Source organism: Cryptotermes secundus, unplaced genomic scaffold (assembly GCF_002891405.2).
Source record: "Cryptotermes secundus unplaced genomic scaffold, Csec_1.0 scaffold202, whole genome shotgun sequence".
In the NCBI taxonomy this organism is placed as follows: Eukaryota; Metazoa; Arthropoda; class Insecta; order Blattodea; family Kalotermitidae; genus Cryptotermes; species Cryptotermes secundus.
In genome coordinates this window covers 200,431-216,275 of record NW_019739210.1, presented here as the reverse complement: position 1 = coordinate 216,275, position 15,845 = coordinate 200,431, and the positions used below count along the sequence as shown (strand labels likewise).

The 15,845-nt window shown below is 38.5% G+C and overlaps 2 protein-coding genes across 2 annotated transcripts in view; one reads left to right on the top strand and one right to left on the bottom strand.

The window, feature by feature from the left end:
- The window catches only part of LOC111871654 (integrin beta-PS), a gene marked incomplete at its 5' end in the record, with an annotated part of 22,685 nt that extends 16,848 nt beyond the window's left edge, over positions 1-5,837 (top strand). The window contains 1 exon segment of the mRNA XM_023864891.2: positions 3,902-5,837.
- A 973-nt stretch (positions 5,838-6,810) lies between these two features.
- The window catches only part of LOC111871657 (solute carrier family 23 member 1), a 30,486-nt gene continuing 21,451 nt past the window's right edge, over positions 6,811-15,845 (bottom strand). Inside the window, exons 10-14 of the mRNA XM_023864898.2 lie at positions 15,181-15,328; positions 12,104-12,183; positions 10,631-10,772; positions 9,347-9,467; positions 6,811-8,290 (exon numbers count right to left, since the gene is read on the bottom strand). Coding sequence (XP_023720666.1) covers positions 8,242-8,290; positions 9,347-9,467; positions 10,631-10,772; positions 12,104-12,183; positions 15,181-15,328 — 540 coding nt within the window. The 3' untranslated portion in view covers positions 6,811-8,241. The remainder of the gene's footprint in view (positions 8,291-9,346; positions 9,468-10,630; positions 10,773-12,103; positions 12,184-15,180; positions 15,329-15,845) is intronic.

The following is a 15,845-nucleotide window of genomic DNA, read 5'->3' as shown; positions in this document are numbered from 1 at the left end:
TTGTCCCATACTCCTGTGTCCTACACAGCGTGTAATCTTTATTCCGGTGGTGGTCACTTCTTTCCGCTGGCATCCGAAGGTTCCCAGGGGAATTTCCTTCTTGAAGGCAATTCTCCAACGTCGTGCCACTGTCGCGCGACGAAATGTCTTCCTGCAGGGGGCAGCCAACTTCATCCGGGGTCCACAGTTTTCGTGTGTCGAATTCTTTATATTTCGTCGATGTCGGTCCCTGCGCCTTTTCTTCTTCGGTTCTCCGACCGGCATTACTTCGGCGTCTTGTACAGGTACCTCTAGTAGTTCTGCCGCCTCAGGTTTCCTGTGCACTGAAGCCGGCTTTTCATCTTCTGGATGTGCCTCCATTTCTCGGCAGGCCATCTTCACTCCGACCGGTATTGCAATGGGAACCTCTTCTTGTTGTGCCGCCGCAGGTTTTGTGTCCGCTGTGGCCAGCTTTTCCTCTTCTAGACGTACCTCCATCTCGTGGTAGGCTATTGTCTTTACTTCTTTATTTAGATGCGCCTCCGTCGTTTCTCGCCAGGCCATCTCTTTCTGCCAAGCATCCATATTGGCTTGCAACCTCTTCTCTCGCATGGCGGCCGTCCTTTCTTGGATGGCTCTCGTCTCCGCTTGGATAGCTCTTGTTTCTGCATCCAACTTTTCTCGCCAGGCCCTAATCTCTTTCAGCATTTCTTCTTTGTCTTTCTTCCTATTGGCCTCCTCTTTCTCGTGAATGGTTCTGATTTCCTTCAGGAGAAGTTCCATCATCTGCTGCATCTCCATTTTGTAGCAGTAAAATTCTCTGACGTGTATTTAAGCTCGTAAAAATTCGGACACCAAATTGTCACGTGTCTTGAGTTCGAATCTCGTTGGTCACGTGTGTAAGTCCAAATCCCACTTCTGACACCAGTGTAACATGTTTCGTTACAGAATACGCCGTAGAAATTGTTAATTGGTTTATTCAACAATCTACAAGAAATGGCGAAAATGAATTATAACACAGTTGCGGGTTTCCACACTTTACAAACCCTACAACCAAAGTCTTCATGTACTAATAACGCGGGAGCTATACAAAGCTCCCTGAATTACACACTCCAAATATAAGCACTCACTAAGTCTTGAAAGCACACAATAAGTCTTCTGCTCGCTGACTTCTTAGTTATCGCACACTCGCAGGCTGCTACCTTGAGAACTGTTGATAACACACTCTGACTCGTAGGCTTGCTCGGAACTCTTGGAGGTAGCTCGAGGACTAACTCGGAACTGTCTTCGGCGATGGCCACATTACAACTAACTCGCAGCCGCTGTGCAGCTCACTTATATAGCCGCAGTGCTTGCCTGTGGCGTAATGAGTGCCACGTCATCCTGTTACGTCACCGCTGTTGACTCACGTTGCATAGCTGCCAGGTTGTGGGGGCTCGGCTAACTTCGGCTCCGCTCGGCTCACTTGGCTGCACTCGTGACGTCACCGCGGGGAGAGTGGCGGGGTGATGACTCGCATATTACGCGAGCGCTACGTTACCGCCACGTGCCGCTGGGGAGGTAGGGGTCCTTCATTGCGCAACATGTCACAATATTATACTCCAAAATACAAACAGGCTTCTTTACCTGTCCATATCTCCTTTGAACATCAACCATGCTCGAATTGTGAATTGTGGAAATCATATTCACAACACGAGTATCCCTCCAGGACTGAAGAAGAATATCCTCCTTCCTCCTGAATGTGGTTTCACCACATTTCAGGGATTTACATTCCTCTTTCAGATCTGGAGGAAGGCCTCTGTTCACCCTAATTGTTCCACAAACACGTACTTTTCTCTTACGGCTCATTAGTTTGCTGAAAATTGGACTTTCTAAAAAAAGATCTGTTGACCAGTACTCTTTCAGATTATCCCTCCTTGTATGGCCCATTAGAAAGATTATTGCAAAAAATTTTCTCATTTCTGCTGAAGTGACATCCACCCACTTCAACGCCTTATAACTTCTGTCATAATCTTCACGGTGTTGGAGATAGTGTCTGTTAGTTTCTTGACATAGCGTGTCAAAGAAACTATCTCCAAAAAACAGTTCCTCTACTTCAGACACTTGTGTTGAATCCGATGGAATTTGCTTCACCCCTGGATTTCCAGTAAACTGTCCCAAAGCAGGCGATTTGTCTACTTTTCCCCATATGGCTCTCCCCGCAATGTTGCTACCCACACTTTCGTCAGAGCTACTGTCACTTTCACTTCACTTTCACTGTCTGTGGCCACAATTTTTTGTTCACCCCTGCCACACTCACTATCAGATTGTGAGTCGCTATCACTAGCAGACTCACAAGGGACGTCAGATAGCTCATCGGAGAACAAGTCAGATATTTCTTGTTCTCCGAGAAAATGCTTGGACCTCAACCTCTTCCGACCTTGATCCATTTTGCACTAGTAACTTCCTGCCTGGTGCATGCAGCTGGAAGATGAACAAAGGCATTTTCTTTTGGAGTGAGAAAGGAAAACACTTGGGTCATAAACAGTGGGGTCATGTTACTGACTATGAAGCAAACATTCAAGAGGTCTATCACACACCAGTCATGCGTCTGCCTGGCGCCAGTGCAAGGTATAGTGTGTTTCAACATAATGTATCCTAAAGTCATAATAACATGCCACCGGTCCGTTACGTTTAAAAGCGCTGTGCATAAAAATATGCCACCAGTCCGCAAAGTGTTAATTTAGAGATGAACCAAATCAATTGAAACTTTATAATCACAAATACTTATTTTGTACATAATAAAAGTTTAATTTTTATCTGGACTATTATTTTACCTATTTAAATAATTCAAATATAGTGTCTAGGCATGTATTGTTAATCAGTGTTTAAGCAAAATTTGTTATAATTCACTGGGACTGAACATGGACAATTATAGAAATATCATTACTGAAGAGTAAAAATGTATTATAAAAAAACAGTAATAAAATGAATAGCTTGGGTCCATCCTTTACAATGTACATTATTCGTTATTGGTAATATTTAAGATATTAGTCCATAGCTTGATCTTAAATTGACCTGTTTAGTCATGTTAACAATGGAGTGTAGTGCCTGTTTTGAAATAATCACAACAGTTGAATGGCCCCAACTGAGCAAATTTTTGGGCACATTTGTGATGTGGAAGCTTCCCACATTGAAGCAAGCACTAGCCAGTCAGCGTGTACCACAGCAGGTCTGATGCCCATTGAGCTGGGCTTTGGAGTCTCCCTACAGCGGCCTCTACCAAGTCCTGTCACAGACAAAGAAAGCACTGCAACTATTGATGTACGGCATACCCATCACCGTGTCGACAGGTAGGGTCAAGCAGGCTTACATCCTCAATGGGACTGACCGAGGGCGCAACACCTTCAACCCCACAGTAGCACCACTTACAGTGCCACCACAGGCTGCCACATGAACTACATGCCCTGGTCACCATGTCCATTTCATCTGAGGAAGGTGATGTGGGAGACTCCCACATTGAAGCAAGCACTAGTCAATCTGCGAGGAGCATGGCAGCTGCAACGCCCATTGGGTCATGCACCACTAGCGACAGCATATAAAGATGTGGACCTCCAACTCACTAGTCAGTCACAACTACACTTACATTGAGACAGGCCGCACCATAGCTCAAGTGGTAAGTTGCTGGCTTCCCACCACGGCGGCCTGGGTTTGATCCCGGATCTGGTCAAGTGGGATTTGTGGTGGACAAAGTGGCGCTGGGGCGGGTTTTCTCCGAGTACTTCAGTTTCCCCTGCCAATCTTCATTCCATAAAATTCTCCATCATCATAATCACCCGGGGCAGGTTACAATAGGCCAATCAGTGGCCGCCATACCAAGTGGACCCAATTGGACTCCACCCCCCACTAAGCAAATTTAAATTTTTTTTTTACATTGAGACAGCTTATCTGGAGTGCAGACAGCAGCAGTGAGTCTTCTAGCAGCAACATTGTCAGCAGATGTAAGGAAGACTGGCCGGTTTGCAGTCACCTGGCTGCCGTTGCAAGGAAGACCAGCCAGCTCACAGTTACCTGGTTGCCAACGCAGAGAAGACCAGCTGACTTGCAGTCATCCAGCCACCAACACAAGGAAGACCAACAAACCAGCTCACCATGGCTGGAGTTTCACTGGCATTCATTGGGCGCACTCTGCCTTCAAGTTACAGCCCTTTTTAGGGCCCACAGCACCTCACTGGTTACTGCACACTCTATACTTGCCTGTTCCTCTGTATACTCTCCTTCTAACAGCAATAAATATCTGTTATAGAAATTTACATGGTTGTCTCTTGATGCTACTGGACCTGACATCCCACAATAATTTGTATTAATGTCCCTACCTTTTTCCTGCGTTCAAATGTACCAGAAACTGAAGGTGGACTGCACCCACATTACAGTGCGTATCATGGTCTTAGTACGTTAAATATGATTTTGAGATAGGTTATCATTTTTCATATGGAACACAGAAGTCAGGATGAACTAGTTGAACTTTTTGATGCCTATCATTGTGAAGTATTGTTATAAGGGTATGTTGTGTTAAATTCGTATATGATAAAATATCTGTAGAAGAGGTCACTTGGAAGACCTGCTGAGAGACTGGAAGGTAATATTAAAATAAATCTTAAAGAAACAGGATAGGAGTGTGTGGACTGAATTCATTTGGTAAAAGATGGGCCTCAATGGTGAGTTCTTGTGAATATAGTAATGACAGACAACTTGTTTATGACCCTGTCTTGAGTATCTGAGCAGCTTTTAGCTTCTCAAGATGTTCTTTGCCCCATGGAGTTAGTTATACATAATATAACCTCTAATTTATTAAGGAATATTTTGAGCGAAGTGAGTATGTGAGAATCCATGTTCTAAATTTCAGATCTTGTGAAATGTAAATGATTGCTGTCTTCCTTTCGTCATTCTTCGCAGCTCACATTACAATACCACTGTCTCATTTAATACTAAAAGTTGTCTTTGTTGATACAGTGTCATTATGTAACTTATGAATGAAGTCGTGATCTGGTAACAGAACGTTATTCGTGGAACCGTGTAGGCCATAGAAAGATGAGGTTGGCACAAATATGCTTCACCCATCTTGGCGAGCCATTAACAACCAAATTTACCACAGCAGAGTATCGCTGATGCCATATGTGATATATAGCTCCTTTTCATTTTCTTTGTTCGTAAAAGTGTGTTTCTGTTTCCCAAGTTGTTTTCTTTTGACTGCAGTATTTGTGACATACATGTATTTATGCTAAACAGCAACATTCATGATCATTTGAGGAGATGTATACCACTTTGGATTTCTTGAAAAAATGTTATACAGTTGGATAGAAATTTGGAGTTCTTGCTGCATCTAGGATATCATTTATATGTGAGACCAGTGAAAATCTGCTTGTACTGGATAGAAGCTCATGATCTGCAAGTTGGAAAGACATGTTTAAGCATCTGTACCTAATTCCTTTTTTTTTCAATACATTTGTATCACATTTCTGAAAAATGGTTCATCATACCCAGTATGTGTACATACTCGTATTTAGTTAACATTTTGAAGAGCTCTACCTTCTGGAGCATAATGCTCTGTAATACACTGAAAGTCAACTGACGTTTTGGAGGAATATGCAGCTTCCATTTTCAGGACCAAAGAATAAGCCAAGCAAGAAACCAGCATGAAGCAGTTAGCAAGCAGAGCACTGCTTCATGCTGCCTGACTTCAAATGGGTCCATTCTTACCTCTGCAGCATGCAGACGCAGTAGAGACTCAATATGTTATCATTAATTACAGCTGAGAAGAACATTCTTCAAGACTTAGAAAACAGTCCAAACTTCTTTCAGTGACAGATATTTCCCCCCCCAAAAAGTTTCATGAAATTGAAGTAGAGGGTGTAGTAAAGGAAGGTTAAGCTCAATAGTCAAGAACCATTTTTTCTTAGTTTAGATTTCCTTCCTCATTTATTCTTTAACTCCATTATTTTTTAACTCAAATTTGCACTGTTGTTTTGTACAGTACTTAACTGTCAAAACTTTCATGACCTCCTGGCTTGGGGTTTGGCTAAGACATTTGGGAAAGTCATGCTCCACTAAGAAGAAGTGTGCATATCATTTCCCTATTGACAGTTCAGTTTAACATATGATATAATAGATGTATCATTACATTATCACATGTTTGAAATATCATTATGTTACCTGAATAGTGCATGTTAATGGTAAAATATTTCTACTGTGAACATAAAGTAGGACAGGCTGTCAAAAGCAGGATCTGAATGAGGTCTGTTCTTCATTTTTTCAGAAATAAAAAAAATTGTTTCATGCTGTCAGTCCTTAGGCAACATTGCCATAAGTTGACAAAAGTTTACCCTGTTTTACGTATTACTCAGTTATTATGTTTTGAATTACTGAAAATAAAGTTTGTTTGGTTATTAGTTAAAAAAGGTAAAAGGTAAAGTTATCCCTGTAACAGGTCGTGAAGGCCCACAGGGTTGTGAGAGGTTGAGGCTCCCTCATCTAGACAATCGGCTCACAGATGTTGGTAAGGTTGTCAGCCTTATGCGCTGTCCACCCTTTACCCTTGGGAAGATTCCTGTTACTCATTTCTGCTAGAGGCTGAGTCGACCTCAGGGCCATGATGAAGCTGGAAGGATTAGGTAAATTGAAAAAATCCAGCTCATTGGGGCTTGAACCTGCGACCTTCCAGCTCATAGCATAGTGCCTCAACCAACTATGCTACGGCGTACTCCTGGTCATTGGTTACACAAAAGTTAATTTTTTTTTTTTTTTTGTAATACGTCATGATGCTCTAAAATTATAATGTTTTCATGAAGAATCAATGAATGAAAAGTAATGTATTTTTATTAACCTTTAAACAAAAAGCAGTTAAATGTCAAGTGCAATGAAACTGCAATGCCCATAAGTTGTTTTTTGAGCAGGAACAATGTTATAGTTTAAATATACATGAATCACATCATCTTTTATTGTAGCAAACCTCAAAACTTACTGTCTTTCCTAAATGATTCCATTCTAACTTACATTTGTATTTCTTCTAATAAGGAATGGCTTCCTGTAGAATCATCCTATAAAAATAGGATTCTTGTACTAATATTTTGAATGTACTGTTGATTTCAAGATCCTCTCTTGTTTTAAAACATTCAAGGATATATCCTTCCAGATCTGTTCTAGGGTGAGGCAAATGGGGTGACCACCCATTGTCCCATTCTTTTGGGACATGCTGCACATCAACAACAACAAAATAAGTAATACTTCTTGTGCTCCATCCTAGCTCTTTCAAGGTAGCAAAGTTATAGATTAATTCTTCGATTTTCAATTTCTAATTGAATGCATATTGAATTGACATCTCTGTTGGTCCAACTACAATGTTCCTGTTTCTGTCATTTGGCATTAATAATACGTTTTAACAATGAACTCATTCTAGCTTATGTAACAGACTCTATGATTTAAATAAGAAATTTTGTTAATGCATTAGACATACTTTGCATTTTAAATTACTTACAAATTGCTTTATCTTTTGATCATGGTACTTTCTTCTGTTTTAGTTTTGTTTTTGGTTTTATTACTTAGTGTCTAAGTATAGTAGTGCCGATGTTTTTGAAAAGATCAGTCAGCAACAACAGATGAACACTGAACAACCAAATATGACTAATTTAAGACATTAGTTGAGACATTATTTAATCAGCATAAATGTGAAAATGTTGAAGGAAGAAGAAGCATAAGTACGTGTGAGAGTATAGTTGTGTGCAGACTGTGTTGACAATTCATTCCATACAGTACTGTGAATTAATTCAATGTTTGGATTTTTTACTGTGACATTGCACAGAACGGGAAAGCTGTAAAATGATAGTGGTTGATGTTTCGATAAATTTATGGGCATGCATTAACCATGACTAACATAGGTAGGAATTGATGGTGAAAATATTTCTTGAGACCTGAGAAAAATGATCTGTTTGGCTGATTGAATTCATAATTATGAATAACTGATCACCAGTGTTAAGTTATATGTTGATAGTAGTGTTGTCGATAGATAACACAGAATATGGAGTTGTAAATGGCAGATTAAGTGGTAGAACTGAAAAATCCTGCTGTAACATAGTTATGCTGACTAGTATTCTGCTCAGATTTGCATTTTAGGTTTCATATTTTTTGTTATATAATAGATGTGATCATCATTATCCCTCAGAGAACTGAAGACGAAGCCTTCAGTTATGTCTAGGAAGTCTTCTCTTTACAGCACTGCTGTCACTTTCATGGCTTATATGTAGGCATGAATGGTAGCTGGGCGAAAAACTTGTGTCTGGAACAGAAATTAATCTTTTTTGGTTGGTGAATCTTACATTGCATCGCATGTGAACAGAGTAGGATGAACTGGGGCTGCAGCTCATAGCTCATAATTTCTTGTGACTCACACTTCAGTATCACATCAGTGACATTTTTATTTTATTTGTAGTTGCTGTAAATTTTGTTCTGAGGATTATGAACAGTGCATAGAAGGTTAAGTCCTCCCCCCCCCCTTGTTTGTAAATAAATTCCCACATACAGGTGTTTCACGACTTCAGGGCATAACTGCAGGAGGTGATTTCCCATGTCTTTGTGATCAAAAAAGTTCATATAAACATGTGTCCGATTTTGGACGGTTACAGAGTTATGACCATTTTAAACTCAGAATAGAAGGTAACGATTACTGACAATAAACGGAACAAAATAATAAACCAGCATAATACATGATACATTTAAAGTATGAATGTAAAGTTAACTTCGTGAAATTACCTTTAATTTGAATTTATTGGTGCTTAAAGCTGATTTTCGAAAATGCCACCGCCGGCCGCAACACAGGCTGCCGCTCGGTTGTGAACCGCGCCGGACATACCAACCCACCCCGCCTTAGGTACCTCTCAAGTGTCGAGATAACGAGAACGCTCTGTCTGTAGCTGGCTAAAAATAGCGACCCGCCAGATGATAGACGCGGTTCACACGAGGGCGTGTACGGGAATGAAAAAACGGTCATAATTCCGTAACCGTCCAAAATCGGACACATGTTTATATGAACTTTTTTGATCACAAAGACCTAGGAAATCACCTCCTGCAGTTATGCCCTAAAGTCTTGAAACACCCTGTATAGTAAGAAACAGCTTGCAATTAGATGTACAATCAGGATCTTAATATTGCTAGAAGCAGTGTCAACTGAAACTATGTGGTGAAATCTAACAAGGATGCTATTTTAAGCAAAATTCTTGACTGATAACAAAGTGTGTGTTTTTTCTTTTCTTTTTACGTTTAACTGTAAATTTTTATCTACATAATTTTTCTCCCATATATTTATGGTAATACTAATAGCTGCCATAAGCCATACCTTCTGAGGTATTCCATGCCCACAGGAAAGTCATAGGTGCTAGGTAATTCTGCTTTTTCTCTGTCAGATACCAACTGCATCTGCTCACGCCAAGCAATCAGGCCACGGTCCTTTGGTGTACCTAAAAATACAAACAGTCGTCTAGGTGCCTGTTTGAGGATGTAGATACTGTAATCCAGTAAACAACTTCATAGCAGGAGACCAAGTCTCTCTGGCCACTTGCATATTTCATCTCTGAAACTACTTAACAAATTTCATTATAATTTTAAATTTGAAGTTTACACTAAAAGTTGTCAGACAACTCTTATTTTGTTTTATAAAAGTACATATTTCAGTCAAATACAGATTTTATTGTAAATAATTAAAAAATTAGTTAAAAGATTACATGTTTTGGCGATTTTTGATTGAACCATCAACAGACCTTTATATTTTAAATGTGAAGAGAAAGCTTTATATGTGAATTTTTTAAGCACCTCATAAATACACATAATCAACAGTAATAAATATGATGTATGGGTAATTGCTAAAAGTATAAATATTGGGACAGGCAAGAGGATTTTTTTTTTTATTCCTGGGAGGCATTTCACAAATGAGAATATAGGTTTGGATTGCATACCGTTGTTTGGAGAATTAAGCTGTGTTGTCGTGTGATGTTGGTATTTTTGCAGTGGTGCCTGGTGAGGGACTTGGTTTTGGCTTGTATTGGTCCAATATAATCTTTAATTGACTCAAAGCTCAATTCAAACTCATACTGTGAAATATGGATATATAACATTTTCTTTCCGAGCATCTTAGTTTAGGTCTCTTGATCTGTTTTCGCCCCACATTTCTTGTCTTCTTCTCCTAGCATTCTCTCCATTTTACAGGGTGTTAGGAGTGAAAAGTCTGCAGTCACTCTGGTCTTCCTTTTTCAAGTTCATGCCAGACCATTTGTCTTTTCTTGATGTCTTTAAATGTTCTGCTAAACCATCTTATTCTGAATTGTCCCATGGATCTCATTCCTTTAAATTTGAACTCTGATTCCCTTCTCAGTATCCTTGTTCTAGCCATTCTCTTTACAATTGCAGTTGTTCTAATCCTGTTAACAAATCTTGGAATCTAATATTTTCTCAACAGATTTCATACCTAATTCTGCACTTTCTTTCCTTCTCCTCAAAACAGTGAAAAACAACATATTTTTGTAATTGATCTATCCAGTTCCTTAAAGATCTTCCTAAATCCTACCTCCCTGTGGGTTTATAGTATTTGGCTTCTTCAAAGCCAAAGATGACACCACTGACATACCTGGTATGATGTGATCAAAGACACAACCTATGATTCCGCCTATCAGTATACTGGTACTAAGTAGGACTGTGATGGTGTTATCAGCTATGTCACTGCCAGTCTTAATTACGTCTGGGTGTGCTTTCACCCATCTAGTCAGCACCTGGAAGGAAATTTAAAGAAACATACTTTGTGATATCTCATGTTCATTGTACTTCTGTCTTGACTATATGTTTGAGTAATCCATGCAAATGCAGGATTACAAACTGCGTCTACTGAACTCTTAACAAAATCTGTTTGCCCATATTGTGTTTCATAAGATTCACTTTTATAGAGTTTATTAAAACGCAATGTAAAATTAAGACAAAAATATTTTCTACAATATTTGGCAACCAGAGTGTTGTGAATATATCTCATAAGCCCTAATGACAGGTTTCTTGAGATAATATTCAAAAGGGGCATGGAAGATAAAGGATAGAAACATGAAAAACAATTTAGGTAGGATAGCATACTACTTTAAATGAAGTTTGACTATATGCTGAATTATCAGTATGGTTCCTGTATACAGCAGAGTAATTCCACAATGTGTGACTGGTGAAACAGAGGTGGCAGTTCTCATATTAACATGAATGCATGTTCGCCTTGTTTTCTTTTTTTTTGACAGAATATCTTAGAAAATCTTAAATGTAGGTGGAAGGTCAAAACAATTGAGAAATTTGTTTAATCTATGCAGCATCAAATAAGTGCAAGTATTAATTAAGATCTACTAGCTCTATCGATTGGGCCAAAGTGTGAGAAGGTTTTACCTGAAGACAGAGACAGAATCCGGTCTCTGTAACATTGTTTTTAAATCAAAACAGGACAGTGTTTTAGAAAAAAACAGAAGCATGGATATTGTCCAGAAAAACAATGTTTGTATTAATATAACTGTTATTTGAAATCACAGTTTCTACATAAAATAAGGCTAAAACCTGAGAGCCAAAGTTACATATTCTTATTTTGTCGCATTCCATATTGACAGTCCTTAAGTTTTATATGTATTTCATAAACTCTTGTGCCTAATTTATATTTGAAAGTGTTCAATGTGGAAGATTATATGCCTGTTCAATTTTAGTATCACATGGGCGCATTTTTATATCCTAAATAAATATGAAGAATTCCATCTTCCAGGATGTGGCGCCACATAGATCTTGTGTGAACCGATGTTTCGGAGGAACGTCAGTTCACACAAGATCTACATGGTGCCACATCCAAGAAGACGACATTCTTCATGGTCACTGCAGTAAAAACCTCAATCTTGCCTAAATAAAAATGTTTAGATATGCTAGTAATGATCAGATTTTCTACACTATTATATATACTGTACAATGTGATAACATAGGATCTGATCTCTTTGGTAATCTTATTGCTGTTTTACTGGTCTGTGAATCAGAAAGTCTGAGTACCACAGTCACAAAACATAGTGAAATCTTTAAATTTCTACTGTGAACTTACAATTGAGAAGAATACTGAGAAACCAACAATGTACAGATTCCTTGATGAATTTAAGTTCACGTACTGCAGAGCTGATAAACCTGTAATAAGCATAAAAGTTCTGGTATCTTTAAAATTAAATGACTCTTGTACATCATATACTTCCAAGTTTCTGTGGTTTACATGATTGAACAATGGACCAAGTCACATTTTGACTTTTTATACATTATAAGAACAAGAGGATGAGATGACAGTACAAAATTATACAACAGATTCAACTACAGAATAAAAATTAATGGTGATGATGGTCCATAGTCCAAACTATATTCATAATGTTTATGACATGTATATACTGTATATCCACTAGCAAGAAATTTGCAGAATACTGCCAAATTATTTGAAGACCTCAAAACATATGACATTTTACTCATGACAGAAACTTATAAAATATTGTCATTGACTACAAACAAACGGTATTTTTTGGAAGCTACGGGTCGTTTGTCACATGTTCCAAAGTTTTTACTTAGTTTCTAAAAAATGTGGTTTTCACAGGCTGGCTTCCTTATGTTAATCTAAGATATCATAAATTCTAAAGTAGATGATTCTATGTAAAGTAACCACAAAATTGTGTACCATCAGCACTTCATTTTAGAGGGTAATACAGCCAAGTTCCTGTACATAAATTTTTACTGACATTCGTGTCTCAGTTGGAGGGACAAGGGTATGCAATTAAATATAATGCAGCAATTAGACATAATACATATATGCATACTCAATATGAAAATTAATAGTAGTATTACTTACTTACTTACTCATGGAGCTGAGCCCTTCTGGAGGAGCCCCCAATTCTGCAGCTACTCAAGAATTTCCTAGCATTTCATGGAACCCAAAGGTTCATTACTGTGTTCACAAGAGCCCTCCACTGGTTTTATCCTGAGCCAGAACAACCCAATCCATACCATGTCATTCTATCCCTTTAAGATCCATTCTAATATTGTCCACCCACCTACGCATTGGTCTTCCCAGTGGTCTCTTTCCTTCTGGCTTTCCCACCAATATCCTATACACATTCCTTGTCTCCCCCATTCGTGCTACATGCCCTGCCCACCTCATCCTCCTTGACTTGATCATTCTAATTATACTTGGAGAAGAGTAAAAGTTATGAAGCTCCTCATTATGCAGTTTTCTCCAACCTCCTGTCACTTCATCTCTCTTCGGTCCAAATATTCTCCTCAACACCCTGTTCTCAAACACTCTCAGTTTATGTTCCTCCCTTAATATCAGCAACAAAGTTTCACACCCATACAGAACAACAGGCAAAATTATAGTTTTGTATATTCTAATTTTTATGTTCTTGGACAGCAGAGGAGAAGACAAAAGGTTCTGGGCTGAATGGTAGCAAGCATTACACGAGTTCATCTCCTAATTTCCTCCTGAATCAGGTTTTGATCTGTTGTTCATTGTTCCCAAATATCTGAATCGTGCCACATTTTCAAAACATTTGTTCCCTATCTTTATATCATGATTTTGCTTGCATTTTGGAGATGAGACAGCAACGTATACTTAATTTCCTCAGTGTTTACTTCTAGACCAAACTCTTTACTTGTGTCAAATAAATGTTTGTGTCCTTTTCTTTATGGTATCTACATTATCACCCAGTAGATTCACATCATTGGCATAGGCCAACAGCTGATGTGTCCCATTTAATTTCAGTCCCACCTGGTTTCCCTGGACCTTCCTAATGTCATATTCTAAAGCAAAGTTGAAAAGAGTGGTGATAAAGCATCTCCTTGTTTTAGACCATTCTGGATAGGAAATTTATCAGACAACTGTTTACCTACATGGACTTTACTATACATTCCGTTTAAACGCATTTTAATCAACCTAACTAGTTCCATGGGTATCCCAAACTCTATCAGAATATTGTACAATACTTCCCTCCTAACCGAATCATAGGCTTTCTTGAAGTCTATGAAGAGCTGATGTACTCTCTCATCGTACTCCCATTTTTTTCTCCAATATATTACGACTGTAAAAGATTTGATTAGTAGTTGATCTGTTACGTGGAAACCCACACTGATGAACCAAATAATTTTATCTATATATGGACTTAACCTTGAAAGAAGAATATTGGACAAAATTTTGTATGAAGTTGATAGCAGTCATATCCCTAGATAATTACTACAGTCAGTTTTATCACCCTTCTTGTGAACTGGTACAATAATAGACTCCTTCCACTGATCAGACAATTTTTCCTTAAGCCAATAGACGTAATTAGAATGTGGATCTTAAAATGTAATATTTCACCTCCTGCTTGAATAAGTTCTGCCGGAATTTGATCACTACCTCAAAAGGGCTAGGATCAGGTATTAACGGCTCAGCTGTATCTATTTCTGTCTGCCTAACATCACTGACCCTATGTACATTCAATAACTGAGAGAAGTAGTTCCTCCACCTATTCAAAATATTATGGGAATCTGCGAGCAGATCACCATTCTCATCCTTCACTAAGTTACTGCTAGGCTGGTAACCACTCTTAAAGTCATTTATTCCTCTATACAGGTCTCTAATATTCTTGTTCTTACTGTTCATTGCAAGCTCATCAATTTTTTTATTTCAGATATTCCCTCTTTTCATTCCTGAAATGCCTGCTGGTTTCACGTCTTATATTGTTTAGATTATCCCCATTTAACTCGCTTGGATCCTGTAACCATTGCAATTTGGCCTGCTTTCTCTGATCTAATAATTTTAAGCATCCTTCATCGAACCATGGCTTATGCTTCTTCGGTTCATAATAACCTAGACTCTCTTTATCAGATATTTTTATATTCTCTCTAATAGTTTCCCAAGCTTTATTAACATTCACCTCAGTTTCCAAGTTTTCTAAAGCCGCAAACTTATTTGAGATTTCAACTCAACACTGCTCTTTACCCTCTGCCTCATTTAATTTCTTGAGATTGAACCTCTCCATATGAACTCTGTCGTTTGTATGCTCACTGCCAGCCTTTCCCTAACCGTAGTATTATTTGCTTTTATTTGTAAGTTGAAATTTAGCTTTTTTTGCAAAAATATTAGTCTTTTTTGTAAGGATTACTTACCAAAAGCAACAATTATACCAAACATGACGCAGAACATGCCTCCAACAATAGGCTGAGGGATAATGACAAAAACTGCACCAAACTTGGTGACGAGGCCAACAACCACCATGAGGATAGCTGCACACTGGATTACTCGCCGACTTCCAATCTGTACCAATAGTCAATGGATTGAGTATGATTACATGGATAATATTAAGAGGTTTTACAGTTTTATATAAATTTTTGCTACCTATACAGAGCAATGTGCAGGTTACTTAAACATGACAACATTTTTCACAAATTTTGTGAAGTGAAATTTGTCATTCAGGAACTTGGAAGCAAGATTAGCAAAGTGTACAAGACATGTATCACATACATGAATGTTCATAGGGACAGTTTCAGTGCATGAAAAAGAACACCTTATAAGAGGAAAATATGTAAAGTGTTCATATCTTAATTGGTACATATTTTGTTTGAAACATGATCTTGTTGTGACATGGTTTGCATCAGTTGCATGTTTAGCTACAGGAAGAACAATCATGATGCCAAATAAATGACTCCTTGGAACAAAGGCATTATTGAGAAAGCGATAAAATGAACTGTTCACGAAATTGCCTGTCATTTATGTTTCCTGAAATTTCATTACTATGTTCACAAGAGCCTCCCACTAGGCCCTGTCCTGAACC